The sequence below is a fragment of the Columba livia genome, chromosome 3, assembly GCF_036013475.1.
Source record: "Columba livia isolate bColLiv1 breed racing homer chromosome 3, bColLiv1.pat.W.v2, whole genome shotgun sequence".
Lineage (NCBI taxonomy): Eukaryota > Metazoa > Chordata > Aves > Columbiformes > Columbidae > Columba > Columba livia.
In genome coordinates, this window is record NC_088604.1 from 23,468,850 (window position 1) to 23,496,813 (window position 27,964).

Below are 27,964 nucleotides of genomic sequence, written 5' to 3' on the forward strand. Positions count from 1 at the left end.
CAGTGTACTAAAGAACCTCAAAAATCTATGTTTACGTGTCACACTTGACAACTTTTATTCTTAGTGTTGTATCTCAGTCGTCTACTGTCCCCCTTTTTTCCTCAGCTGCTGCTGAACCTTGTACTGCTACATTGTGAGGTTATTCTCACTGCTGCTTTAGTTACTAATATAAAACAATTTTTGCTTGCTGGCACTGTTCCTATTACAGTCAATCTGTTTATCTGTTGTTCGCTTTTCCCCCAGAAATTGGGATTGGGAAGAAATATTCCTACTGCTACTAAATTATTGAGGCTGCTAATCGTTTCAGAACAGTAGCGTCAAAAGAAAACATATTAGCACAGCCAGTTTCACTAAATAGCAAGTATGTTGATGTTTGCAGTAAAGATACTTGAAGTAAACTAACTGAAATGACATATCATCTTTGGACGGTGAAAACAATGTCACTACTGTCCCACATTCAAATATTTTGAAGCTCCCAGCTTCCCATATGAGTGTACAATGACAAAGAATGGCGTTAGGAAATCTTCTGACTCGAAGAATTGTCAACATGTTTCTTAGGTCAATGATTAGATGAGACTGCCACATTCCAGCTGGGAGATGTGCATTTGGAGTGTGAAAAATACATAACTCAACCTTAATTTACTCTATTATGTTGCACAGCAGAAAAATATACTTCTTCCAAAGTACAAGTAATCAACACAAGGGGAAAAGCCTTTTATTACCTAGAAAATGAGATGCAGTGTTAGTTGTTCTTTAATGTTCCACATGTGTTACTGGAATTTATTTCTTACCAAAACAAGTAAATTTAAAGTTTATGACAATCTTTTAAAGGTCTATATACTTATAGACCTTTAAAATACATATATATTATTCATATTTAAAGCATGCAAATTCACTGCACACAGAAAATAAGCTGGAGACTGCATTACAGTCAGATACTGTAAAATCCCCAAATTTAATGCACAAGCATTTATCATTTAGCAACGTTTCTGTCCTTGAACATATAACTGAGAAACGCCTTTAAATGCCTTAAAGGCAGCAATAGAGAATTTCCTAAAAATGGGATTCCTAACAAAAGAAAACATGCTGTGTGGCTTTTATCTACGATATCCAATTAAAAACATTGGGGAGAGCCACGCCACAGGAATCCCAATTCTGACTTGGACACATACAGAAATAAAAGAGAAACAGAAAACCAGGCTGTGAGGTCTAGGGCTGTAGGTGTGAAAAAAAAAAGTTATTAATGGTAATATTGTCTATTCTTTGATCACAAGCCAACCCTATACTTGACCAAGGTTCATCTGGTTTTTCCTGAAAGACCTCCAATGATGAATATTCCACATTCTCCAAAGGCGATTTATTCTATTGTTTCACTAACTCCTCTGAGAAAATAAGAACAAAGGAAATTTTAACTTAAGATGCTGTTAAAATAAACTTTTCTGTAATTCCTCTGTGTAGAAAAGACATAAACAGTTATTTCATTCCTCTTTGGAGATACTTTTAGTATATTAGAAGATTGTTACCAGGTTTCCCCTCAAACTTCTGACTTTTTAGTCTGAAGTACTATACTTCTTCCACTGTTTTATATTTTGAAATATGACCATAGGTTTAGAATACATTATAGGAGGAAATTGGGATTTTGGGGATTTGGAACTCCTAAACTATGCTACCTACTTCACATTTTTATTTTAAGACTGTGTGCTAAAAGGGACATTTTTTATATAACATTTATCAAAAAGGTAAAAGGCCAGAGTTTAATTCCATGCTCAAACATACAGAGCAGGTGATTTTATGAAGAAGTAGTTTGGTAGTTCCAAATTCGTGGCTCTTGGGCAAACTGCAAAAGGATATTTTCAAGCCAGTTCCCTAAAATAATTTAGTCTTCTACTCCAGGGTAGACCTGGAACCCAGTTATGGTCCTGGAATAACCTTCGCTCAGCACAGCAAAAAGTACAAGGATTCCTGGCTCAGCAATGAGGTTGCCTCTACTTCAGCAAGCACAGAAGAATCAATAGTTACAGCACCTTGAATGAGGATTTTAAGCAAGAAATGCTGGCATCAGCTATATTTCTTTCATGAGGCTGTCATAGGTTTTAAGCATTTTCAAGTCCCACAATCCAGATAAGATAACTTCTTCCTTAGAGTAGGTGCCTTTAGTTTTCTTTTCTAAACCTACTAGGGAGTAACTCAAATGATGAAGAGCAGTAAAGTGTTTAAGACTTCAAAATTAGTTTTAACTCTTTTAAGAATGAGTAGGAGAAAATTGGGAAGAACAAAGTCAAAGGCTGAGTCCTGTATACGAAGAGCAGTTGGGATAAAGAGAGATACTGACTCATGCCTGTCAGAGGAACACAGCCATCCTGTTATACTCCTGCTGCTGTCATGTCTCAGCCCCAGATATCTGCAACCCAGCATTCCTGATCTATAATGACCGTGACAAGTTGTCTTCAGTTTTTTATTCTAACTGCTCTATTTGCTCAGCTTTCTCTTATTTTCTCTAACAGCTATTAATCCCTGAGCCTCAGACTTCTTTTCCTCCTCTCCTCCAGCACAGTGATCTGCACACGAGCTAAGCAACGGCTACAATAACATATGTGGTTGCCAGGATCGTTACTAAAGCCTGTACTATTTTCTTTCAGCAGCTATCTACTGCTATTGTGTAAGAATTGTTATTTTCTCTACTTATGAATACTTTGAATGTAGCATGAGTCATGTTTCTCTTTCCCTTCATAAATGAAATAAAAGCAATAACAATAAGTTCTAATTTCTTAGAAAGGAGTGAAGTTCTTTATATATCATCCAGGACAATATTATATGCATCTACACTTGATAAGACTGGAATTGAAAAATATCTTCTGACCCTATCAGATTAACCCATATTAGAGTTGTGTTCATATTAACAATGATATTGTTATATTAAATATGAAAAAAGAACTTGATAATACAATCAAATTTTATTTCAAACATTAATTCTGACACAGTTATTAATTACACATGTAACCTTGAAGGACTGGTTTTACAGAAGTTTCAGACTTAATCAATTTGGAGTCATCCTGCAAAGAAACCTAAGAGCTGGACCGAATGTGTAATTGTAATTAATTTTCAAAGAGAATGCATGTATTTTGATAGGAGATGCTTAATGAATTTGGAAACATACTTTCTTTTTCACAGCTTATTGAAAACTATATGCTTCATCCAGACATACAAGTTGGAATAATTGTGCCAGTTGTGAAAGTCACAAATTAAAATTCAGGAATCCTACATTAATTACAAATTTCTGATAAAGATTAAACTCACTCTCTAGCTCCCAAATATTGTTTCCCTACTGCTAACAGAAATCTAGATACCCATAGCTACATGTGTATCTAAAACTATAAATAAGGCTTAAAAGTAAAGAAAAAAATGTATTTGTGAACATTCTGCATTGTTAAAACTTCACAGCTAATTCTTACACATAGTGATAAAATAACAAGTATAGACAGAGTCTGAAGCATTTTATGACTTTCCTGAGACTGCTTAATTTTTGTTCAGAATTTATTACCTCCTGGGACTCTTCTCATTATGCACAATCAGGTCCTGGGAACTCATGTCAAGTCCTGAACATATCTGCACATTTTTCCTCCCACTTTCTGTGAATTATTCCTTTCTGCCATTAAAATTGGGGACATTTTTCTTAAATTGTTCAAAGAACTGTTCTCCTTGTTATTCAGATCTCTTCACACACCTCATTACACTTCAATATACTTTTCAAAGCTGGAATGCCAGATTGGCAAGTCTTTTCTTGCCATTGGTACTAAAATGTGAACATAAAATGCAAAAACTAGAAATGTAAAAGAAAACTACTTAAAATTAAAGTATTCAAAAAAAGGGGAGAAACTTAGGAAAAAAAATCACACTATTTTTTTAAGAATTTCATAGTGCTGGAACATCATATTTTCAAGACACAGTGTTTGATTAACACTGGTAGTAATAGAAGATCACTGTCATCTGGATGGATAAGCAGTAGGAAGATATGGGGTAAATTTTCATATAATTCCTGACAGCTGAGGAATCATGATGTCTGAAATTCTGGAGAAAAGTATGATGTAGCGGCATCTAAAGTTTATGGTCCCAACTCCTCCAGTGTAACAAGCACACACAGAATATTGTCTCTGTCCTCACACACTCAGAGGTACCTGAGCTCTGGAGCAAGATGCCAAAATTTCAGTGCTTTTTAAAAAAAGGCAACTACTAACCAGACAGCAGAACAGCTCCCAAAATTTTACTGTATTGACTAGATTCAACAGAGTTTAGGCAGATAGGGTTTGACTTCTTCTCCCATTGACTAGAGCGTACATGGACCTCCAAAACACCTGACAAGTCTAGCAAATAAAACATAGGCACTTCTGCCTTTCTGGACTGGTTGATGGAGGACAGGTAAAATACCTCAGAGCATTTCAAATTATACTAGACTTGTATGTTTAAGCAAAATAATCAAAATTATAGCTCAAATACAGATGCTAAAATTTAGTCTTAATCTTGAACAAAATTGCATCATCCACTTGCCTGATCTTCTGGCCAAACTGTAGGCCTAGTCATGATTCCAGGTTCTTTAGTGCAAAATGTCTCTGAGCTTTCAGTTCCTACACCAGCACCAGCTATCACACCTACAATGCATTTCAAGTAAGCCCAAAAGCAGCGCTTGTCCCTAAACATACCCCATGCCCAGCCCACACACAGATTCTCCCATGATTTGGTGACCTTCAGGAAGGTCGAACAGCACCACATGCCATAACACGTTATGACATCTTGGAGTGTGGAAGCACAGATACACAGATCCTGTTTGTGGTACACTGGCAGACTGAGCTGCTCCCTGGACTGCTAGGGATGTGGCCACATGACCCACCTGGGCATGAAAATGCTCATCCTAAAGAAATATTTAGCTACCTAATCACACTGTATAAAAGATGTGAACAGTAGTTCTTCAGGTTCTTCAAATGCAGCTAAATTTCTGCAGCTTTGTACTTTTCTGTGAAATAATATACCCTCAACAGAAGAGTATGCATCATGCCAAATTTCAGTTGATTTTTTTCTTTTTTCCTTTTTTTTTTTTTTTTTTTTTTTTTAGGTACAAAATAGTACTTAGATTTTATTTTGTTTTCAGAAATATCTGAATCATCATTGATGGAACCTTAAACAAAGTATTTGTCTTGAAGAAGACATGAAGCACTGCTGCTACTGTCTTTCAATGTCAGGAACAATGAAACACAGGTTTTAATAAAAAAATTTCCAACAAGTCTTAGATATGAATGTTACTGCCATTTCTTCCCATAAACAAAGCAGACTAGAGGCAGACACGAAAACATGTTAGAATAGGCCATATATGATATGAATAGAATTTGCAGTCTTTCTTCTCTTCCCCACATTCCTGATATTATCCAATATAAAATACCTTAATCTCCACTGTTTACTGAATAATGTGTGAAAAAGCATTTTCAACTAAAACCAACCATGTTTAACTGCTTTGTACTACTTTGTTACTTCTCTGTAGTTTGTGTGTGGCTTTTCAAAAATTATGAACATTTGGCAAATAGTAACTATTCTTAACAGATACCTGTAACAAGCTAAAGTAGATCCTGGGTTACTCCAGGATGAACAAAAATGCAGAAGTTACAAATTATGTCTTTAAATTATTGTTTATAAAGTGATTTTCTGAAACAATCAAATTTTGTTTCAGAGTTACTACTGAATTTTTATAAAATGTTCTTTAATACAGTACTACAAGCTCTGGACTGTTTAGAGATATATATTTTACTAAACAAAAAAGGACCAAAACAATTTTTTTAATTTAGTCCGCATTTGACTGCATTAACCTTACTTCTTAATGCTTCATATCTGCACACAGTAAGTACACAAGTCAGTATATATTTGGGTAAATTCATTGTGTCAATGTGTGTCTTGGCATACAGCAGTATTGACAATGCTGGATTTTTGTTTTGTAAAATATTATTTGCAATGTAATCACAGAACCATACCCAAAGCAATATCTTACCCTGGCAGACAGGCACAGGAGAATCCCATTGATACATGCCATTTTGGTGACGTCTACATGTTGCATTATTGTGACCAATCATTCTATACCCAGGTTTGCAGTAATAGCGAACTTTACTTCCAACAGGACCACCTGTTTTATTTACAATTCCACCATTCCTCAAGGTAGGGTTCAAGCTGCAATAGGGAGCTAAATTTAAAACAAACAAACAAACAAAAAGGACATTATTGAAAACAGCAATGCCTCAGATTTCTCATGCAGAACTATCATGAAGTTAAAAATCATAGCTTATATACACAAACCAGCTTATGCTGGTGTACATAAGGAAGCTGCAATCAGGAAACATATAGACTGCTTGACAAGCTCACTCTTAGTAAACAGTCTACTTCAAATCTGACAAATTTATAAATATAAAACTTTTCCTTGAGCTACACAATATACAAAATTCACTATGAACAGTTTTATTAAAAAAATCCAGTGCAAATAGACAACTAGGTAAAAAATGTAAACATTTTGCCTAATATGTTAACAATTTGCATGCCAAAGTACAATAGATTTATACATCAGGTGCATTTTTCACATTACAATTAATGTAATTTTATGTACATATTCCCCCAAAGATATTACATTATTATTGTATTAATTTTTTAGCAAAAGGATGTAACTTAGGTGAGTGTAGCTTCTTAAATGTTGAATTTACAGTGCATCTGAAGTAATACAAAATGCACTTTTTTTAATGTAAGTTTTGAAATTAAAGTAAACCTTGCTAAATCTTAATCACTACTACTATGAATACTGTTCCCAGACAGGTTTTCCTGACCAGTACGCTCCTCAAGAACTTGTGATATATAGATGACATATTTAGACACATGCTGAGGAACTAAAAAAAGTACAAAATTTATAATTGTGTCAACAAATGAGTAACAAAGACCATATTTTTGTAAAGCAAGGTTGCAATACCTGTCTATAAGGATGGAATATGATTAGCCAGACTGGATCCAGGTCAAGCAAAACTACCGGATATTTTGACATATATGTGGAGCCTCACACAAGTCTCTTTGCTCCATGCAATCACTTATCACTGGATAAAAGCAATGCGAAAAAGTTACCTTGACTCCATATTAATGTACAAGTCACTACATATTTGCGGAAGTGCACCATGTCCAGCTTACAGAGATTAATGTATTTTCAGATAAAAACATAGTAGGACCACAGCCTGCAGAAAATAAACCTGGCTGAACATCCACCACTGAAATAAGCGTATGAATATTCTTCACAGGGAAGACAGGGCTGAATTCCACTGATAAATAAATGTCAGTAGTAAAGACTGTGAGACTGGTACTGCTGCTACAATACTAACTCTCTACATCATGTTGAAATGCTATGATGTTCGTATTATTTTCTATTGACTGTTATCCCGTAGAAGTTGTGATTGCATTTCACAGCTGCGTAATTACAGAATTTGTTTTACATCTACAAATATTTTGCATATTATTTGTTTCTTTCACACATCTCTGATTTCCTTCTTTCAGCTTTCAATATCTATTTCTCTATTTTTTTTTTTTTGTATGTATATTTCATCACCTTAAGATGTACCTATGACATCAATTATCACCTAAAGATGGATGCTTCTATCCACTGCCTGTGGAGACATCAAAGAATTGATTAGACTCCTGAGATGCTTCATGTAAATGTGTGCCTTTAGATGCAGTGTATCAAAGTCAATGTTTCTAAGAAATTTCACCCAACAGAAGCAGTAAAACAAAGGTATACATTAAATACGCTGAAAAATGTACGCATCTATTGACATTACATTAAAGAATTATAGTTCTCAATTAAGCAATATTATTTCTTGTTGTAGTGCCTTATTTGTTACATTCTTTCACTTGGGGGATTATTTGAATAAGCTAAATTAAAAAAATTTAAAAAAAGGGGATGACAATCAATAATCTAGGATTGTCCCATAAAACAATTGTTTGGGGTCACTTTCTATATCCCTTATAAGCACACTGGCATTCAGTTACATGCCAAACTAAATGAATTAAATTACTGAAATACTCTTCACATTTGAAAGAGGTTTTGACCTTAAAAAAGCACAATAAACATGGTTTTAATTTTCTTTTCAACCTATTGAAGAAAGAGTGGTATTGTTATTGCAACACAAGATGGTTAAGACCAAAAGACCAGTGGTTAAGACCACTGAAGTAATCTCATAAATATCCTAGGAGACCTTAAGAATAACAGGTGGGTCCTAAATGTAATATACCATTCACACAAAATTCCAAATTGATCTCCTCAGTACTGCAATTCTAAACAGAAAACATTCGCTATATTATGAGTAACCCCGTAGCCCAGTAATATAGTATTGCCTTTGCTAGTAACAGGTCACAGATTTTGTACTGAGTTTGCAGACCCTCAAGATCAAGGTTTTTCAGGCTTGTGTTGTCTCAACTTTTTTTTGACCTGCCTGCAAATTTGGTTTTACTTTGTTTATTTTTTTTTTTATTTTTTATTTCTGATCAGGTGGTATGCCTAATTTGACTTACTTTTGTAATTTTTTATTGTTTTTATGGTACAGTAATAGCTCTCTATATAGATATTTGTAACAAGTAATTATTCTGTTTAGAATAAGATATTTGGGACCCTAGCACAGTGACTTGTAGACAAATACAGGTCTGGTAAAATAGCAGAGGCCTTGAGAGTTGGGGACATAGGATATAGAGTGGAGGAGTATGAGTATGGTACAATAAGAAGGTGACAATCTATGTGTCATCTAAAGCTATACACAAGTCACCAGTGGTCAGTTAAAAAAAGTGCTTTTTCAGGCTTCAGTAAAAGAGCAAAGAAACACACGTAAAATGGACTATATATGTAACATGTAACTTGAACTTGACCAACAGCATAGTATAAAAATGTGTTAGCAAACAAAAATGACCCTAAGTGAATCCTGGAGTGAGGAAGCGATCATCAATATCACACTGTCTCTTGAAAGACTCCAGCTGTGATATATCCTCCAGCACACAAACACCAAACTGTGTTTGTAGCAAACTGCAAAGGCAGCACAATATGAATAGAAAAAGCTGATACTCAATTTATTATGTCTAAGCTATATATAGCACAAAAAGGAGAGCATTTGAAGCAAATTATTTTAAATTCTGAAGATTGATTTATATTTTACAACTCTGAAAAATCTTCTTGAAGACTCTACCACTTGTTGAGACAAGGAAGGAATATTTCTAAGACTCCATACAATTACTTTCTTAATCTACAGCTTAGTAATTTTTAATCTGTTCTTTAAACTGACCTCCATAGTTCAGGATGAAACATACATATCTCCTAGGATCAGGAACAGACATATTAACAGAAGAATCACACACAAGGCGATAAATAAAAAATGTCTGAAGATCTGGAGAGTAAGCGAAGGCTTGAAGTATGTCAGACTGAAAACTACAGCCACTGTCAGCTGAGTGAAAATTCTGAGTTTGAGCATGAATCTCTACAGAGTGCTCATGAAATATTGCAGCCTTGTATCAAGGACCACTGGATAAAATGCTGATTTTCTCCCAGCCCGTTTCTGAGGTGCAATCTGTCCTGGAACTTCAGGAGTCTTTGCTGTTAAAAGTGCAATGACACAGGAGTGCCCCATCCAGAAATTACAATGTTTTACCACAAAATGTGATAAACTTCTATAAAACCATTCCAGTGACCTGAAGTAGCCTTACATTTAGAGATTTAATTTATTTTTCCATCCACATTCTTTCAAGGCTTCCTGAGCATCATTGTTTTTTTTGCAAGGCAACATACTGACCATTTTCATTTCACTTATAATCACAATGTCCGTTTGTCACTTGCATCTGAAGACCAACAGGGTAATAACATCACTAGTCAACTGATATGTGGACAGCAGGACAAATAAACACTGATTCTGCATTTCCAGGACCATATTCTTCCTTTCACTAAGCATATTTTCTTCAGAGCTGGAACATCTAAACATTTATGCTGAGACTTTCAAAATCTGTTTGAGGCACTCTGTTTAAGGGAAGCTCAATTAAATGATTTGTATTTCAAAATTACAATTCTTTGAAACTGTGTGTCCAGACCCCCCAGAAGATTTTTTTAAATCTCAGTCTTAGAGTGAATAATATGCTGTTTTCTCTAAGAATTTATTTTAGCAAATGACTTTATTTCCCAGCAGTATCTTTGATCAATAGTCCAAAAACTTATATGAAAAAAATATTTATAGCTATTAACTGAAACACTGTCCTATATTTCAAATTATAAATAAATAAAAAGCCTTTGTTCAAATTCCATGTTTCCTTTGTTTAGTTTATATGCTAGATTTTTTGTTGAAATATAAAGTCACAGCTTAGTCCACTGCTCCCTTCTAATATTCCCTTTTGGATATTTATTTGTTGTCACCACCATATTACCAGGGAACCTCATGTCATTTGTGCTGCTGTTCTTGAAATATCCAGTGAGGCAGAGGTTTACTGCCATTCTCAATTTAGACATTCTCACTTTATAGATAAGAAGTCAAACACTGGCTTAAGTGATTAGGTAAGGTCACACAAGAAAACTAAACTAAACATACCTTTTCTGATTACTAAAACAGTTCATGAATTAATGGAACATCCATTCCGTATGTTATTTTTCACTTTAAAATGTACAGAATCAAAAAGAACAGTACTCAGCCAAGCAACAAATAAGGTTTGGGCTGCCATTCTTCTTTCGCAATATATCTATAAATATAATATGTAAACAGCACAGAAACTGCAAGGTAAATTGCAAAGGTCTCTTTTCTCTTTAGTAATATAGCTGTGATTGTCTGCCTCTTCAAATATCTGAGTAAATAACCTGCTATTTATAGTGCAGATGTTCTTATTGCTGCTTCAACATTTATAAATTATCCTGTTTATATTTCTCATTTGAAAGTACAGTATAAGCCTCCATTTTGTGGCTTTCCTGCTGTATTTACTACAGCAAATCACCACCTCAAAGTTTAGAAACCGCAGAAGAAACTATTATAAAGAGTCTGATTAACTTCTTCACACAATTCCCTTGTCACCTCTAACCAGTTACTGGAAAATGTAAAGACAAAATCAAACCAATCAATCAAACTTTTAACTTGAAATAGTAAGGAAATAGGAACGACTGTTTCACAGGTCAAAAGCTTAAAAATAAGATTAAATGAACTGTGAAGAATTAAGCTTCTTTCAGTGACAGATGAGAATAGCAGAATAAAGGTAAAATATAGATCTATGGTTTTGTTTTCAATACATATATATAAATATATCCAGTTCTACTGGCAGCCTATTACAAATTAGCCAAGTAACCACTTGCCTTATATTAACCAAAAGTTAAGCAAAAACCTATAAATGTTACAGATGCGAGGTGAACTTGCAAAACAACAAGATAAGTACCCCTTTGTTTCCAAACCACCATGTCTCCAGTGGATGTGCCAAGTACTGTGGTGAACTTTCCTTCCTTCCACCACTACTTAAAAAAAATCATGCACCTCTTCTTTCTTACACTTTTATGCTAGCATGCTTTGATAGGAATATACATACAGTGTTATAAATTATTGAGGGAAAACAAAGCAAAGAAACAAGTTCTGCAGATATTTTTCAAATAAATTTTAAGGTTCATCTCTTACAGAGTGAGCCTGGGCTCAGCAGGTTCCATTTTCTCCAGTCACAGATCTTCCCCATTTGTAATAAACTGCATAGTTTTGGTAGAACCCAGCTGCACCAGAAAGTCAAGTTCAAACACCACAAAACCAGCACACATTAAAAAAAACCAACCAAACAAACAAACAAAAAAAACCACACCACCACCAAAAACCAGCATGCAATGCCTTTTCCTTATGTTTTTGGCATCCATTCCAGTGATTTTACCATACCACGTATTTTTCAAAGAAAAAAAAAATTATTACTTCAATAGAATTGCAAGAAATCTTAAGTGATGCATCCCCTCCTAGTTTCACTATACTATACAGATACTCACCAAAGGAAGAGATCATTTAATATCTAGCTGTCAGTGCAGTTAGGAAATGTATTATTTAGATTAAAATTATGCTAATACCTCTGTAATATTCAAAGTCCTTAAAAGAATACCCCTCTGCTGTAATGTTACAGCTGTTTTCTAATAAATTTAGCAAAAAGCCTTAAACCACGAGAAAGAAAACATAAAAGTAACATCAGACAAATAGCTTACATAAGTGAGCTTGTATGCTAAAGGCAATACTAAGCATTTCACTGAAAGCTTCTAGTACTTTTCAAACTGAAGAAAATTTGTATCTACAAATGAAATCTACCGGTGATGAAACAATATTCTGTAAAATTTTGTGCACAGGCATAGCTGGAGAAGAGGAGAGTTGCAGGAGGGCTGTTATTCATTTAAATAGGGTCTTCATTATCAGGAAGCCTGCTGGCTCAGTCACAGCTGCCATGGTATCAATAGCCCTTTTTGAGATCTTGTATTTTTCCTACTTTCATGATGCCGCTTTCCCTCATTAAGATTCAAATCCAATTGTTTATGCTGCCGCTCACTGTTACTCTTCTTTCATGTTGATTATTTCCATTGAATCTCATGTAAAATTTTACAGAATTTTAGAGAAAAATGCAGGCACTGGCTGTTAGTGAAGCAGAAAGAGCAAACAAGTTGTTTGTTCCTAAAATAATAGCCATAAGAATCACATATCTCTCTCCAGTTCCCCAGTTTTATTATTAGTTGTGGCGAGTGCCATAATAATTGGTGCATTGAGGCTAGCGATTAGACAGACGGCTTCTTCACTACTGCACAAAATGTTTTGTGTACATGCAAAGGTGTAAAGTAATTTCTCATTCCTCAAAAATCACTTTTCTTAATAATTTCATACTTACAAAATAAATCCTTGACATGAACTCTCTTCTTTTAACCCTAAAATTACATCCTCACTTGAGAATCATGACAGAAGGGCCCACTCCCCTCACTGCCACACACACACAGATTCTCTTTGTTCCTTCTGCCACATGCTCAATTTATCTATTTTTGTCTGCAGTAATACCTTAAAGACTGCTTGCAAGGTGAAGATAATGCTTTTACTGTTGGTTTGTTTGGTTGTTGTTTGTGTGAAGTTTGTTTGGTTTGTGTTTCCTTTTTCTTTTTTTTTTTTATTTTCCTGACTGCTTGTAGTTCTGCTCTTCAGTCTTAAGCCTCCAAAACAGTGACCATTATTATGCTCTGAGCCCTGATCTTCTGTTTCAGTAAGAAGAGAAACTTTCCAGAGGTGAGACGGTGCATGGATGGTACAGGAAAGGAGTGAGCTCTGTGGAAATTATCTCCCTAATTGTCATTAAGCATGACTAAATGGGAGATATATGGTGCCTGAGAAAATGCTCTTCTATAACATTGTCAGTATTCCTTTCTCTGCTTAATTTATATTGACAATTACTAGCCACCAAAATTAACACACACAGCCTTTACATTGCTTATCAAGACCAAACAGAGAAAAAGCAAGTGTTAACAACAGACTGTAATTATCACCTGTCTCTCTCACTATTTACGTCACGTAAGTGGTCCCTAAGTCAAGTCTTTTAGGAGCAATGTGTCTGAAGATGTACATGTGAAAACATCATAAATAGGCTGCAAATCGAGTAAGAGTCAAACTGGTAATCATTTTTTTTCTTAATAAGGGACATAATTTTTAGCACCTTTTTGATAGACTGTTTCATATCACCACAACACCAGATTCATGTGTAGCCTGATGAAGAAGTGAGGGATTTTTTCACCCCTGTTTTTTCATTGATTTGAACATGAAGAAAAGTGTAGTAATAAGAGCTGTGAACTGCAACTCAAGGAAATTGTAAACCTAGTAATTGTGTACTGAATGACAGTTGGAGTACCACACAATATTTAAGGATGAAAAATTATTGCTCTCAACTACTTCTGTGTAAATATAGAAGCTATCCCTCCCACTGTCTTCAAAGTCCTTGCTCCAGGTGTGGTAAGACAAGAGGAGAGGTTGCAGAGAGAAGTATTAATTGGAGAAGAACTAATTTGGAGATCTTTGGCAAACTGGGAAAAAAAAGAGAGTCTGAGTCCTGTGTTTACCTTGAACTTGCAATAGAATGATTACACATCCCCAAAATGTTTGTTATAATAAATTATTGTTTTCAGAGAAACAGATATTCTATTACAAGTCTCAATTTGATGTGTAATAGTACATAGAATCATAGAATATCTCAAGTTGGAAAGGACCCATAAGGATCAAGTCCAGTGCTCTTCTCACAGGACTAACTAAAACTAAAGCATATGACTAAGAGCATCCTCCAGACACTACTTGAACTCTGACAGGCTTGGTGCTGTGACCACTTCCTCAGGAGCCTGTTCCAGTAACCAACCACCCCCTTGTAGTATTTACCAACTAAAAGAATGAATCCTGTCAGCAAATACTAACCTAAGTATATGCAAGCAGTGGACAAGTACTGGGTCAGTCTACTCTTTAAACAAAGAGTGATTTGAGGGTCCCCTTATTGGGAGCTGCTGTTATGGCAGTTTGAACATCCTCGAAACTGTGTTGAGTTTGTTTAACATATATCTTAATACTGTCAGATATAGTGTCCTTTAGATGAACTTTGCTCATTATAAGCTCATTAAAAAACTAAAAATAATGCCTACAGGTGTGAAAACCCCCTCCAAGAGAACACCCTAACCCATGAGCATGCATAGTACAAGAAAATTATTCTGTAGCCATCTGTAGATCACTAACTGATCCTGAAAAAGGCATGGAAATGTGTACTAAAAAAAATCAAAAGTATAAATTATGTAAAGACTGTGAAGAATATGTGCTAGCTTTGTGATTTTATCACCTATCACCCAACATCATGCAACTGTATAATGAAACAATATTTTTATGCTCTGTGTATATTTTTCTGCTTGTACACTGAGTAAAGAACCCTGCTTTCAGGACAACACTCTTAGCAAAGAACCTTTTCCTAATGTCCAGTCTGAACTTCCCCTGACACATCCTGTCACTGGTAAAAGAGAAGAGATCAGCACGTCCACCTCTGCTGCCTCACTTGAGGAAGCTGCAGAATGCAATGAGGTTACTCCTCAGCCTACTCTTCTCCATGCTGAACAAGTCAAGTGAACTCAGTCTTGTCCTCCAGACCTTTTCACCATCTTGGTCACCTTCCTCTGGATACACTCTTATAGTTTGATATGCTTCTTATATTGAGGCACCCAAAACCGTACGCAGTGTTTGAGGTTGGGCTGCACTGGAACAGTGTAGAGTGCAACAAGCACCTCCCTCAACTGGCTAGCTATGCTGTGCATGATCAGTGTTGACTCGTATTCAACTTGCCATCAACCCAAATCCCCAGATCTATTTCACAGGGCTGTTCTGCAGCCTGCCATACCCAATTGGTACATATAACCAGGACTTCCTCCTCCCAACTGGAGAATCTGTCACTTGCTCTTGTTAAATTTCCTATAGTTCATGATTGCCCAGCTCTCCAGCCTATCCAGATCTCTCTGTAAGGCCTCTCTGCCCTTCAATAGAGTCCACAGCTCCTCCTAGTTTGGTATAATTGACAAACTTAATATACATTCTATTCCTGTATCCAGATAATTTATAAAAATATTAAGGAGCACTGCTTCTAAAATTGAGTCTTCGGGGACCCCATTGCTGACTGGCCACCAGCCTGATCTAACACCATTTACTGCAGCTTCTCGAGCCTGTCCCATCAGCCAGTTGCTCACTCATTGTATTACGGACTTGTCTAACTGTGTGCTAGACAGTTTATGAAGAAGGATACTGTAAGAGACAGTATCAAAAGCTTGCTAAAGTAAAACAAACCAAAAACAAACAAAATAACACATCTACTGGCTTCCCTTGATGAACTAGATGGTTGACTTCGTCATAAAACTAAATTAAGTTGGTTAAGCAGGACTTTTCCCTCATGAACCCATGCTCTCTATGACAAATGACTGCATCGTTTCTCAAATGTTCTTCAATAACTTCCAGAACAACCTTCTCTGTGATTTTATCAGGCACTGAAGTGAGACTGAGAACCTTGTAATTATCAGGGTCTTTCTTCATGCCCTTCTTGAAAATTGGGACAATATTTGCCAGCTTCCAGTCAACTGGGACTTTTCCAGACTCCCAAGACCATTAAAAAATAATGGAGACAAGTCTTGTGATGACATCACCCAACTCTTTGAGTACCATGGGATGAATCCCGTTAAGCCCTATAGATTCATGCACATTCAGCTGGAGGAGCAAGTCTTGAACAAGTTCAGGGGCAGCCGGGAGTTTATCATCTACCCAGTCATGGCTGTCCAACACAGGGCTCCTGAGGTCCCATGGCCCATCATCAGTGTTGAAGACAGAGGCAAGGAAGGCATTACATTTCTCCGACTTGCCTACATCCCTATTTGTGAGGCAATCAACTTCATCAAGCAATTGACCAATGTTATCTCAGATTCTCCTTTTGATATTAATATACTTTAAAATACCTTTTGGTTGTCCTTCGCAGTCCTGACCAGCTTGAACTCTAATTGAGCTTTGGCCACACAAATTTTCTCCCTAGAGTGGCAAACAGCATTTCTGTAGTTGTCCCGTGTTTTCTGTCTTTGCTTCTAATGTCCGTACACTTTCCTTTTCCTAAGTTCTTGGAGAAGATCTCTGCTCTGAAAAGCTGGTGTGTTCTGCTCTACTTGCTTGACTTCTGACACTTCAGAATTGCCTGCTCCTGCATTCTTAAGAGATGGCTCTTAAAAAGTGACTAGCCTTCACAGACCTCAATACGTCCAACACCATATTCCCAGGCGACCCTAGTCTACTCTGCCCATATTCAGGGCTGAAGTTTTGCTGCCAGTTTTTCTCCTATTGACAACCTTTGTGGTCACTTTGACCAAGACAAGCACCAATCATCATTTTGCTCCTGAGTCCCTCTCTGTTACACAAGTAACAAATGTAGGAGGGTACCTTTGCTAGTCAGCTGTCTTAGTACTTGCACCAAGAAGTTATTATCTTCAACATGCTTCTTCAACATGCTTCAGAAAGATCCTAGGCCTGTTTGTGTCCACCATATGATATTTCCTGTTGTTGTCTGGGAAGTTAAAATCACCCACGAAGACAAAGGCAGATGACCTAGAGATAACCTTTAATTTCTTGTAGAATAATTCATCAGCGGTGTTGTCTTGGCTAGGTGGCTGATAGTAGACTTCCACAATAAGATCTTTTATATTTGCATTCTGCTTTGTCCTTCCACAGGGGCTCTTAACCATGTTGTCAGCAACTGTAACCACCATACAATTCAACCCCTCCCTTGCATACAGCACCATCCCCCTGTCTCAGCTGCCCTGCCTATCCCTTCTAAAGAGCCTCATACCTCTGGGACTAGGTCGAAGCTTCTAGCTCTTCTCACTTATTTCTCATGCTGTTCGCAATAGCATGAAGACATTTCCAATGTTCTCCAGTGTACTTGCCACACTGTGGAACAGACTGAAGGACCCCACTAGCACACTGTCCCTCAAATATTGGCATGCTGTCCCTAAGGCTCATCTCTAGCTAGCCCAATTTTAGCTCCTTCCCCCTTCAAATCTGACTTGAAGCTCTTCCAATGAACCCTGCTAACTCCTGCACAAAGATCCTTTTCTGTCTTTGGGACAGGTGTACCCTGTCACCAGCAGGCCTGTTGTTGTGTAGACCAACCCATGATTATAAAACCCAAAATTTTGCTGGTGACACCAGTCTTATAGCCACAAACTATATGTAAGCACAAAGTATATTTTGATGGAAATCATTAATAGTTACCTGAGTAACGGATCTTGAATCCTTTCTTGCTAGTTGCATGATCAGTTGACCAGCGAAGATATAGCAGATTCATTCTGCTTGTAAAGTTCAGTTGTCCAGTATGATTTCCACTTAAAGCAACCAGTAGAGGGCTTTGCCCAGAAGAACCTTCAGAGATTAATAAAGAAACTGTTGGAGTATTAAAGTACTACCAGTTTAAGTAATCACTCAGCTGTGAATGTGAATGTGAAAGGAAAGATTAGGAAATAATGTGATACATTGTCGCCAATGAAATAGTGAACAGATCTTGATATAAACTATCCATTTTTAGGTTTTTATTTCCAATATTTATTTAAACTTTTGTCCAACTAGTGAGTGGCAGAAAACTTATGCATTCTTTGACATTGTGCAGCTAGTGTCGTTTTAAATACTACCATATTACGTAGTGAACATATCTAAAAAAATGCCTGGCCACATATAAGATCATCGCAGTTTCACTATGGAAAATATATATGTACAAGTGCTATGACTTTACAATACATACTTCATTAGAACTCAATTCTGTTAAAAGACAGAGTGTTTGTTACAGTATATTTCAATGTAAAAAAATATATACTTATAGTAAATATAGGATGCTGAAAAAAAATAAAATGACAATAAAATCCAATAAAACCCTGAAAGCAAAAATAATGATTTGGGTGCTAACTACATAACTAAACAACGAAGATGCAAGAGAAAAAAAAAAAATAAATTGATGTATCAGACCAATCGCTAACTGAAAGCTTTCTGAAACACAAAATGGCATCTTCTTCCTCCATATGAAGGTTATGTTCTTCCAGCTGAACTCCTCCCTTTCATATGCCTTTTTGCTCCACATTTTTCCGTTTTAGGAAAGCCACATTCAACCAACATTGTCTTGGCCACAGCAGCTATTTCTAATAGAGGCTGTTTCATTCATTTTTGCTGACTTTGAGCAGCTGCAGCATGAGCAGCTCTTCTTATGTTGCATGAAAACACAAAAATAAAACTGATTCAAAGGACACCTAAACTTTGAACACAACTCTTGTCAGCCATTCCCCATCCAGTTCAATGAAAAATAAGTATAATTTATGATTGGGACATTGCAGGTACATAAAGGATGTTATAAAAGCCACAGCAAACCATGAAGATTAAAACAACCTCGCAGTCCTTAGGAACTGTAGTTCAATCACCATAATGACAACACTACAACTAAATAAGTATTACTAATTAAAAACTAAATAATGAATACATACATGAAATAAGAACAAATAGCATAGCTTTAGGTACAGCTTACCCAGAATGCCCTCATCAAAATGATTTGCAGATTGTTTTTCATACTAAGGAGTTAGTGTTTGGTGATTACAGTGTAGGATAAATGGTGAGGAATGCTGAAGTCAGCTCTTATTCTTGAAAAAATTATTTAAAACATGACAATTCATTTCTCCATGCTTCACCATGGCTTTTGTAAAACCTGTTTAATACACTTTTTTTTTTGTTTGTTTTGTTGCAATTTAGAACATATGTTTTCTTTCATTCTCAAATAGAGGGACTAAATGAGTACAATTATAAATAAAGATCCAGTGCATTCAAAAAGGTGAGAATCTTTCCCTATTAGTGATCATGAAACTAGTTCACAGCACCACATACCACACTGCATATTTTAGCCATCAAGCTATCAGAGGAATGTTTTAACATCTGTTACTTTGCTTCATTTTTCCTGGAGTTTCAGTTTCCATACCTTACCTAGCAGGCAGCTCTTCAGCTGATGTTCAGGAAAGTCAGCAGTATGATTTAGATGTTATTGAGTTTGATTTTTATTATTTTAGAGTTTGTCTATATAAGGAAATACATACAAAACTTCTGGCGTGCTGACCTGTCATAGGATGCTTTCATGAATACTAGGTAAAAGTTGACATATCCATCTAATTTCAATGAAAGAATTTTTCTGGTTTATTTCGGAGTGGGAGGGGGGGATATTAAAGAATATTTGCTGTATTAAATTACTGGTATTATAATTATAAGTAGTCTGCATACAGTGTTTTAAAGTTCAAAATCCTTTATATTCATGGTACCTTTATAGCTACTCTTGTTTAGAATACAGATGGGATTTCCTAAGGGTCTGACTGAGAAGTGGTAATGGCTAATGGGCTTATTACTTCCAGCTGACCAGACCTTATTGACTGGGTGCCTATACTGAAAATCATGCAGCTGATGAAGCACCATATATTAGAATGTGCTCGGTTAGGTGTAGTCCCTATTTTTGGTTTGCATTCTAAAGCTGCCTTTTAAAGTAAACAGAGACCTGTGCCTTAGCAAATACTATTTCTCTAAAAGTTGTCTTGCCAGTCTTTATATACTTTCTGCATAAAGTTTGGTGACATATCTTTACATGATATAGATAGACTTGTGAAGTTCTACTAACTTAAATGAAGGTATGTTGTTTTGGACTACACAAGGTCCCAATCCATGATATATATTTATTGCAAACTGCAGTAATACAGAGAAATACCTAAGCTAGCTCTGAACAAGCTAATCTAAAATATATCCATCACCAGAAACAGTACAACCACATCAGCATCGCCTTCTGCCCCAACAAACTCATCATGCTGGGATGGAGACCAATTAGCCTAGCAAAGAACATTGTTAATATGGCCATAAGGACACAAAAAAGTATCTTTGCAAGGCACTGCAGTATGCCATATTTAAATAGCACCTTGTTGAGAGCTAGCTCAGGAATCTCTACATGGCACTGTACTGAGAGTTTATAAATATGACATTATTTTTCTCATTTAAGTTTGCTGGTAGGTGGTAGAAAAAATGATTCCAGTAGAGCCGCACAAGAGATGAATTTGTAAGAATGTGATTTCACGTCATGAAATAACAACGCTTAAAATGTAGTAACTACGATAATTCTGCTCTCAGATCTATTATTAATAATCTGGTATCATTAAATTTCAATATATAAGAAAGAAAAAAACCTTCATCAGGAACATTAAGCAGTTTCAACAGAATTTTTCAAAAGAAAACAAAGCAATCAGACCACTAGAAAAATTCCAGGAATTGTCCTGCTGTTAAATACAAGATAGAGTGGAGGAAAAGACAGTCTTAACAGATATTTTCAGTCTGCTTTCTCCACTAAACTGACAGGGATCAACACAAACATTACAAAGATGAAAAAATGTTAATGAACAGACTTTTTTAAAATAATGAAAACCATTGTGGCTTTTTTTTTTCAGAATGTTGTTATCAAAAATTGATTTTTAAAAATAATTTTAGACATTAAAAATCTACTACTTAAGGAAAATACTTAGAGAAAGATACTTTAGAACATATGACCTTTTAATATTTTTCATTTTATGAAGCTCCCATAGTGAGTATTAATCAGTTCTATCATAGTTATCATATATTCTTGGTTAATGAGGGAAGATAGGATAATGGTTTCCAAAGGAATAAAAAAAAAAAAATATTAAATAACAATCAGGGACTAGTTATTCTCATAAATCAATGAGAACAGAACAAGTGGTTAATAACCTCAGAATTCAGTAAAGGAAAAAAAAAAATAATAGCCTGTTAATTAAAAAGGGTCATTTGAGTTGCTTGTATCAGTTTTCATAATTTCTCTGCTATTTGTCTCAAAACAGATGGTCAAAATTTTTAACAAGGGTTTGTTCGAACAAGGTACAGCATTGATTGTACTATGGTATGGAGAAAAGAGACTAGGTATTCGGACTCAAATTCGAGTATTTAGTCTCAGGTAATTTTATTAAATTAGACAAATACATTATGAAACCAACAATTGGAAGTCAAGCCCCATTTGACCTATTTTTTTCTTTTGTGGTTATATAGAATGTAAATCTCTCTTACCATCAAATACCTCGAGCTCATCAAACTGCTTTTCACTTTGAAACATTTCCACAAAGATGGAGATGTTATATCCTGGCTCAACCTTTATAGTCCAAGAACAGGTCTGGGAGTTGGGATAAGTGCCTGGGTAACCTGGACTGAGTATCACTCCGGATGATTCTGTACGAATTTCATTCGCTGGACATTGTGCTAAAAATGACACAACAGGAACAAGAAGAAGAATAGCAATGAAATAAAGTGTTTATTTTCCATGTAAAAAATATAGTATTATTTTTCAGAGATACGTATGTTTTGGGTTCAGTTTCCAAATGAAAACACATTAAAATCATATTGTAGATGGAAGGAACAATGAAGTTCCCTTTAGCACAAACAGAAACAGGACCACCTTTATAAACATGGCATTTAGGAAGCAGGATACTAATTACAGTAAAACATTAATCCAGAAATCTGTAACAACCCAAAGTATTTAGAGTTAAGGGATTCATATTGGCTAGTGTGAACATTCACATAGGTGATGTACAAGTCCTGGTAAAACTTTTTGTTTGGAAACCTAGTGGCTGTCTTCTATTTGAACTCTTCAAAAAAACCTGCCCACCTTGAAGAATGAAGTCTGTTACATGAACATGAAAACATATTGGAGCTTCGAGGCACACCAGATAATTTGAAAACATACAGGTTTTTTACAGACAAAGAGTTTATTTTAGATACATATAATTGTAATTCATCTGAGTAAGACCGTCTCGGCAACTTCTTCCTCAGTTATTTAAACTCTGAACTCATAACATTTTATTAACAGTTCCACCTTGTATTTATAGGAGTATATGATCTCTGCATATGACAATGAGTATACTATATTAAAATGATTTAAATTTTATATCCTAAGTACTGGTTTAGATTAAGAAATTCTTTTGTTGGTCACTGTTTTTCTTTAACAATTTGCTACTCATGCAGGACTGATTTTTTCATGTCTGTTTGCTGTTGAAGTCTGATACATTTTGTCCACAGTTTCATAATATATGTGCATATTAACAATTTTATTTATGTAAGATTCACAAATAAAACTTGACAGAAATGCATTTCTGGAAACTGTTCAACACAGTGCCCAAGTACTTGCATAAATTAAAGGCTATAGGAAATCTGGAAAACATAACAACAGGAGAAAAACAGATCAAAAAATATGTTACAAGAAAAAAAAAAAAAAGCTACATAACCAGCAGAAGCAAACATTAACAACTGCACTATTTTCCATAGTTAGCCTTTTATTAACTTGAAGGTGAAATATAGGTTCAGTTGCAGCCAAGAAGAATTTTGCTGTACACTTATGGAAAAACAGTATACTCTCAAAGAAATTAAACATATTGGTAGAGAAGGAATTTATACTATACTTTATGAAAGATGTCTAGCCTTTACCTTCTGATCCATACACTGGGCACAAATCTGAACCCTCAAACAGAAGCAACAATGCAAACAAAGTAGGAGTTTTATCGAAGAATTCACATATAAATTAACCATCACTTTCCTACATAGTGGATAGACCTTTACCTTTGAGAATCTGGCTTACTCCTGTCCTTTCTTTATCCTAGATACAGTTTTTCAGACTTGAGTGTGGAAGGTAAGAGAAAGTGTACATGCCTGAGCTGGTTAACACAACATTCCATTGAGAGTCACAGAATCTTTGTAATATTTTAAATAATGATACATTAAATGAGAAAGAGGTTCAAACTTAACCTACAAACTCATTTTCTGAGGAATACCAATTCCTTAATGGTACCAAAGTTTAGAAAATAAATTAAACAAACATCAAAACAGTTATTTTCTGACTGTTCCAAGAGTTCCCTAGATCTGACTTATAGGTTGAGCCTTCAGCACAAATTCAGGGTGATTTTTCTTCAGTTGTGATTATTTTATACTTTAGCATAAATTATAAATCACTTATCTAAAAGCCACTCTGATTATTTAGGTATACAAGAAGCAGAGTGGGGAGTGTGAAAGACTACTTATTATTCATTTTTGTCATAATATTTTCTTCTTTAGCCCACTGTACTAGACTGGAGAATATGTACCATTATCATGCCAGCAAATGCAGGAAGAAATATTGGATTTTTGAAACCCTCTCTTCCTCTCCTCCCCATCGTCTTGTTTGGCTAAAAAATTTCTTCTGTCAGAGCTAAAATTGTCAGCCTGTAAGGAGGAGGGATGTAATATGCAAGTGAGAACATACTGTCAAGCAGGGAGAACAAGGTGTGGGCTGGGGAAAAAATGGCAAACAAATATTTTTTCCTTGGCATGTGTCCCTTTCTGCTCTCATTTGACAGCACTGCCTTTAACAGACAATATCTCTACAATGTAAATCCATTTTTCATAAAAGACATCTAAGAGAAGGAAAGTCTATGGGGCAATGTTATATAAAGTGGTAAGAATCCTCTTGTCAATTTTAATTCAGGAAGTGTTTCTTGAGATAGAAACATATGTAGCCAAATTACACTCAGAAATTTCATACAAGCTTCTGTGTAAGAATACAGTATTGCACATATTTAAAGACAGTAGCTTCTCTTTCTCATTATTGTAAAAGACACTGTTATTTGACTTCCTATATTCTTCAGAATAATAGAAGAGTAACTTGAGAAAATACAGTCAACAAGTGCTCTGACTCATCAATCTGCAGCAAGTACAAGTAAAACAGCAAAGTATCATAGAACAACACTGGGCAGAAACATATTGTCAGATAAATAATGATATCTATTTTCCCTTATTTAAATACATGAGAGTTATTCCTGGACAGAAGTTTGGCTAGCTGTGTGGCATTTCTTGTCAGAGATTCAATAAAAGTTCTCATCAGTTATGAAGAGTAGCTGACATGACACAGTTCTACAACCTGCTTTGCCCTGTAGTATTATTTGTTTATGCTACAAGACTATTTTTAAAAAAAGAAGATGGCTTTTACTCATCCAGTATTGGTTTCATTGCACTGTTTGTTATAAAGTCTACTACAGCAACTTGAGGGTAAAGAGCTGGTCTTCAGAGTTGTAAACATCATGAAGTGTTGAGAAATTCTTCACTAACTCAAGAAACCCACTGAAAGTATATGAAAGAAATGGAGCCAGAGAAGGAAATGCAGTGAAAAAAATACAGAAAAGTCACCAATCCAGAGAAGTGAAAATTGCTACTTTCCTTTGGGAAAAACAAATGTCAGAATAGGAAGAAAGACCCAGGAAAGCACAGACACCTTGACTGTGAGTGTCTCAGAAACCTCTGAAAACACTTCATATGAGAACTGGTCATTATAAGAATGGTCTGCAAAGAGAAAAACAGACAGGACTAGGAAATTGCAGGGAGAAAAAAACCAAACAAACTCACAGAAATTACTTCTGCCATTTTCTTTCACCTGCTTTGCACTGAGATCATCTAATTTTTCTTGTAAAGGACAGAGACAAAAAGAGAGACAGAAAAAAAGGCAAGGAGACAGCTTGTTTTCTAGGTTTGAAAAAATAACAATAACAAAAATAATTTTTTTCAAAAGCAGGTAAAACTTATTATTAACAGAGAAACTCTGCTACTAACTTTCTCATTCCTCATAGTTGATTCTTAATAAGGGACCTGAAAATTATTTTTTTACCACAGGGGAAAACGTGTCTTTTGCAGATGTTTCCTCATGCCCTTCTCTCATAATTGAGGAAAACTATGATGTTGCTTTGTAATTAAGAACACCTATTTTGTGGGCGAATATTAAAAACAGCTTAAAGGTCAGACAATGTACTTGAAAAAAATTCTTTCCTCTATATATTCTATTGCATTTACTTGGAAGACTTCAAAACTATACTGAAAGAACAACTTCCAAAAGGAAGAAGTATTGTTTGTATGAAAACAATACTTTACTACAAATCAGCACAAATAGTACGCAAAAGCGGTGGAAGAGGATCTGGAGTATTCTTCCGTGGTACGGAGTCAAAAATAGTGTCTTGTGAGGCCTCCCTCAGTGTATCCTTAGGGCAGCAAATTCAAGTAAAAATAAAACGTTCTAAGTTCTAAGCTGTAAATAGCTCAGTACCTTTCCTGTGCTAGAGCAGAAGTGACCACATCTCTCTACACAGCAAGGTATAGCTCTAACTCTTCCTATGGCCAAAATGTACTTCCTATGGCTAAGTCATTAGACAAGAGGTCCCTTCCAACCTCAGCCATTCGCAGGAGACATATGACAAGGAATCATGAGAGGAACAGTTCTGGAGTAGTTCAAGAACACTGGATGGCAGACACTGTATTGCTCCTTTGCAGTCTGGGAGTCTGGCTGCATCATAGCAAATTGGTAGACTTTGCTGGTTCTCTTTCTCCACCACAATGAATTATTCACCAACTTTCTCCCCAGTGTAGCTTAGCTGTTTATTACATGATTGGACCTCTAAGGTGGAAGCTAGATAGAAACATTTTACAAGATGCATATGGTTATAGAAATAAACTTGAGATACTGAGTCATTGAGACTGCTTTACCTTGCTCTATAAAACAAAAGTCACATCCATTTTCCAATACAATTAATAACTCATATTTATCAATTAAATAAAAATAAACTCCATAGTGCCATTTTCTTGGTATCATACACACAACAGGTGAAAACAGAAATCTGCAATTTGGACCCTTTTGTTCTTCAAAATTAGTATCATCTTTAGTATGGTGTTTCAAACCAAAATACTCCTAAATGCAAAGTCACATAAATTGCTTCAGTTGAAGCATAGATATTGCACTGTTAATACTGTTTTATTTGTCAATCAATTTACACATTAACATGACATTCTTCAGTATTATATTGATACCTTCTGGACTCTCTTCTGTTAGCTAAGTTACAGGATAATTCAACTCCCTAAACATTTAGAAGTTTAGCAACTGATGTGAAGTTTACCAGCAAAGAAAAATCTGAGGTGCAAAACACAGGATTAAACACTTGAGACCCAGAAAATATTTAATTATAATTTATTTATAAGTATATCCCATGAGCTTAAACGTAGATATTGTAAAATGTTTTGGAATGATAACTGGAATAAATATTTAAAGAAAGAAAGAAAAAACGCTTTGGGCATATTGGAGGATATAGGCAATCTATTTTATATTCAGTTTTAATCACAATTCACATGTAAACTCTGAGTATTGTTATTTGTTAGTTTGCACAAACTCACATATACAGGCAATGTTTACAGACAAACAACAGAGAATAAAAAAAGATCTTTATGCCGCAGAGTTGCATGTAATTGAGTACAGTTGGGCAGTGTCGGAAGAGAATCAATTCTGCACAGCAGCATAACACTCTAACCTTATCCCAGTTTTGTGAAACAGATTACCTAATGTGGCTTTTGAAGAAAGTTGATTCAATTGTTTTGGGGAAGGCCTGACTAAATTTTTTGACTTAACTTCTACTTCTGATGTCTCCATCTTTGATTTCTCTTTTTATTCGTAAATATCATCACCACACTAGGTGTTCAAGTTTTGGCTGGGATAGATTTGATTTTCTTTCTCATAGCTGGTATAGTACTGTGTTTTGGATTTCGTATGAGAAGAATGTTAATAACACACTGGGGTTTTAGTTGTTGCTGGGTAGTCAAGGACTTTTCATCTTCCCATGCTCTACCAGGTGCACAAGAAGCTGAGGGGGCAGCCAGGACAGGTGACCCGAGCTGGACAAAGGGCTATTCCTCACCATATGACATTGTGCTCAGTTTATAAACTGGAGCTGGCCAGGAGGCAACTGCTGCTCAGGAACAAACAGGCTATAATTGTCACGAGCAGTGAGCAATTGCATTGTGCATCACTTGTTTTGGATATCATTATTATTTTTGTTATTATTATTTTGTTCCTTTGCTGTGCTTCAACCCATGAGGTTGTTTGTTTTTTTTTTTGTTTTTGTTTGTTTGTTTGTTTGTTTTTTTCCTTTCATTTCTTTTCACTTGGGGGTGGGGGAATGAGAAAGAAGCTGCACAGTCCTAGTTGCCAGGTGGGATTAAACCACCACACTACAACAATACTATCACATTACCTCTCTAACTTAAGTGTTTTGAGCAGTATGTCAATCTTTGTGCCTAATAATCCTGTTGTTTCCCAAACAGGAATTAAAAACGGAAATAATACATTTAAAACAAGAGGATATAAGGATAGGATTGAGAGCAGAGGCTCCAAATGTAAAAATGCAAATCACAAATGGTAAGCTACTGATAAACATAAAGTCATGCACCATAAGAGCATCTTCTACAGGGTGCTAAGGGCTCTGCACTTGTACCAAGCATTA

The 27,964-nt window shown here is 35.6% G+C and overlaps 1 protein-coding gene across 2 annotated transcripts in view; it reads right to left on the reverse strand.

Annotated features, from left to right (window-relative positions):
• The window catches only part of CSMD1 (CUB and Sushi multiple domains 1), a 1,084,328-nt gene that overhangs the window by 75,842 nt on the left and 980,522 nt on the right, over positions 1-27,964 (reverse strand). For both annotated transcript variants that reach the window (XM_065056058.1, XM_065056057.1), the window contains exons 47-49: positions 21,696-21,884; positions 17,832-17,978; positions 6,032-6,220 (exon numbers count right to left, since the gene is read on the reverse strand). In XM_065056058.1, coding sequence (XP_064912130.1) covers positions 6,032-6,220; positions 17,832-17,978; positions 21,696-21,884 — 525 coding nt within the window. The remainder of the gene's footprint in view (positions 1-6,031; positions 6,221-17,831; positions 17,979-21,695; positions 21,885-27,964) is intronic.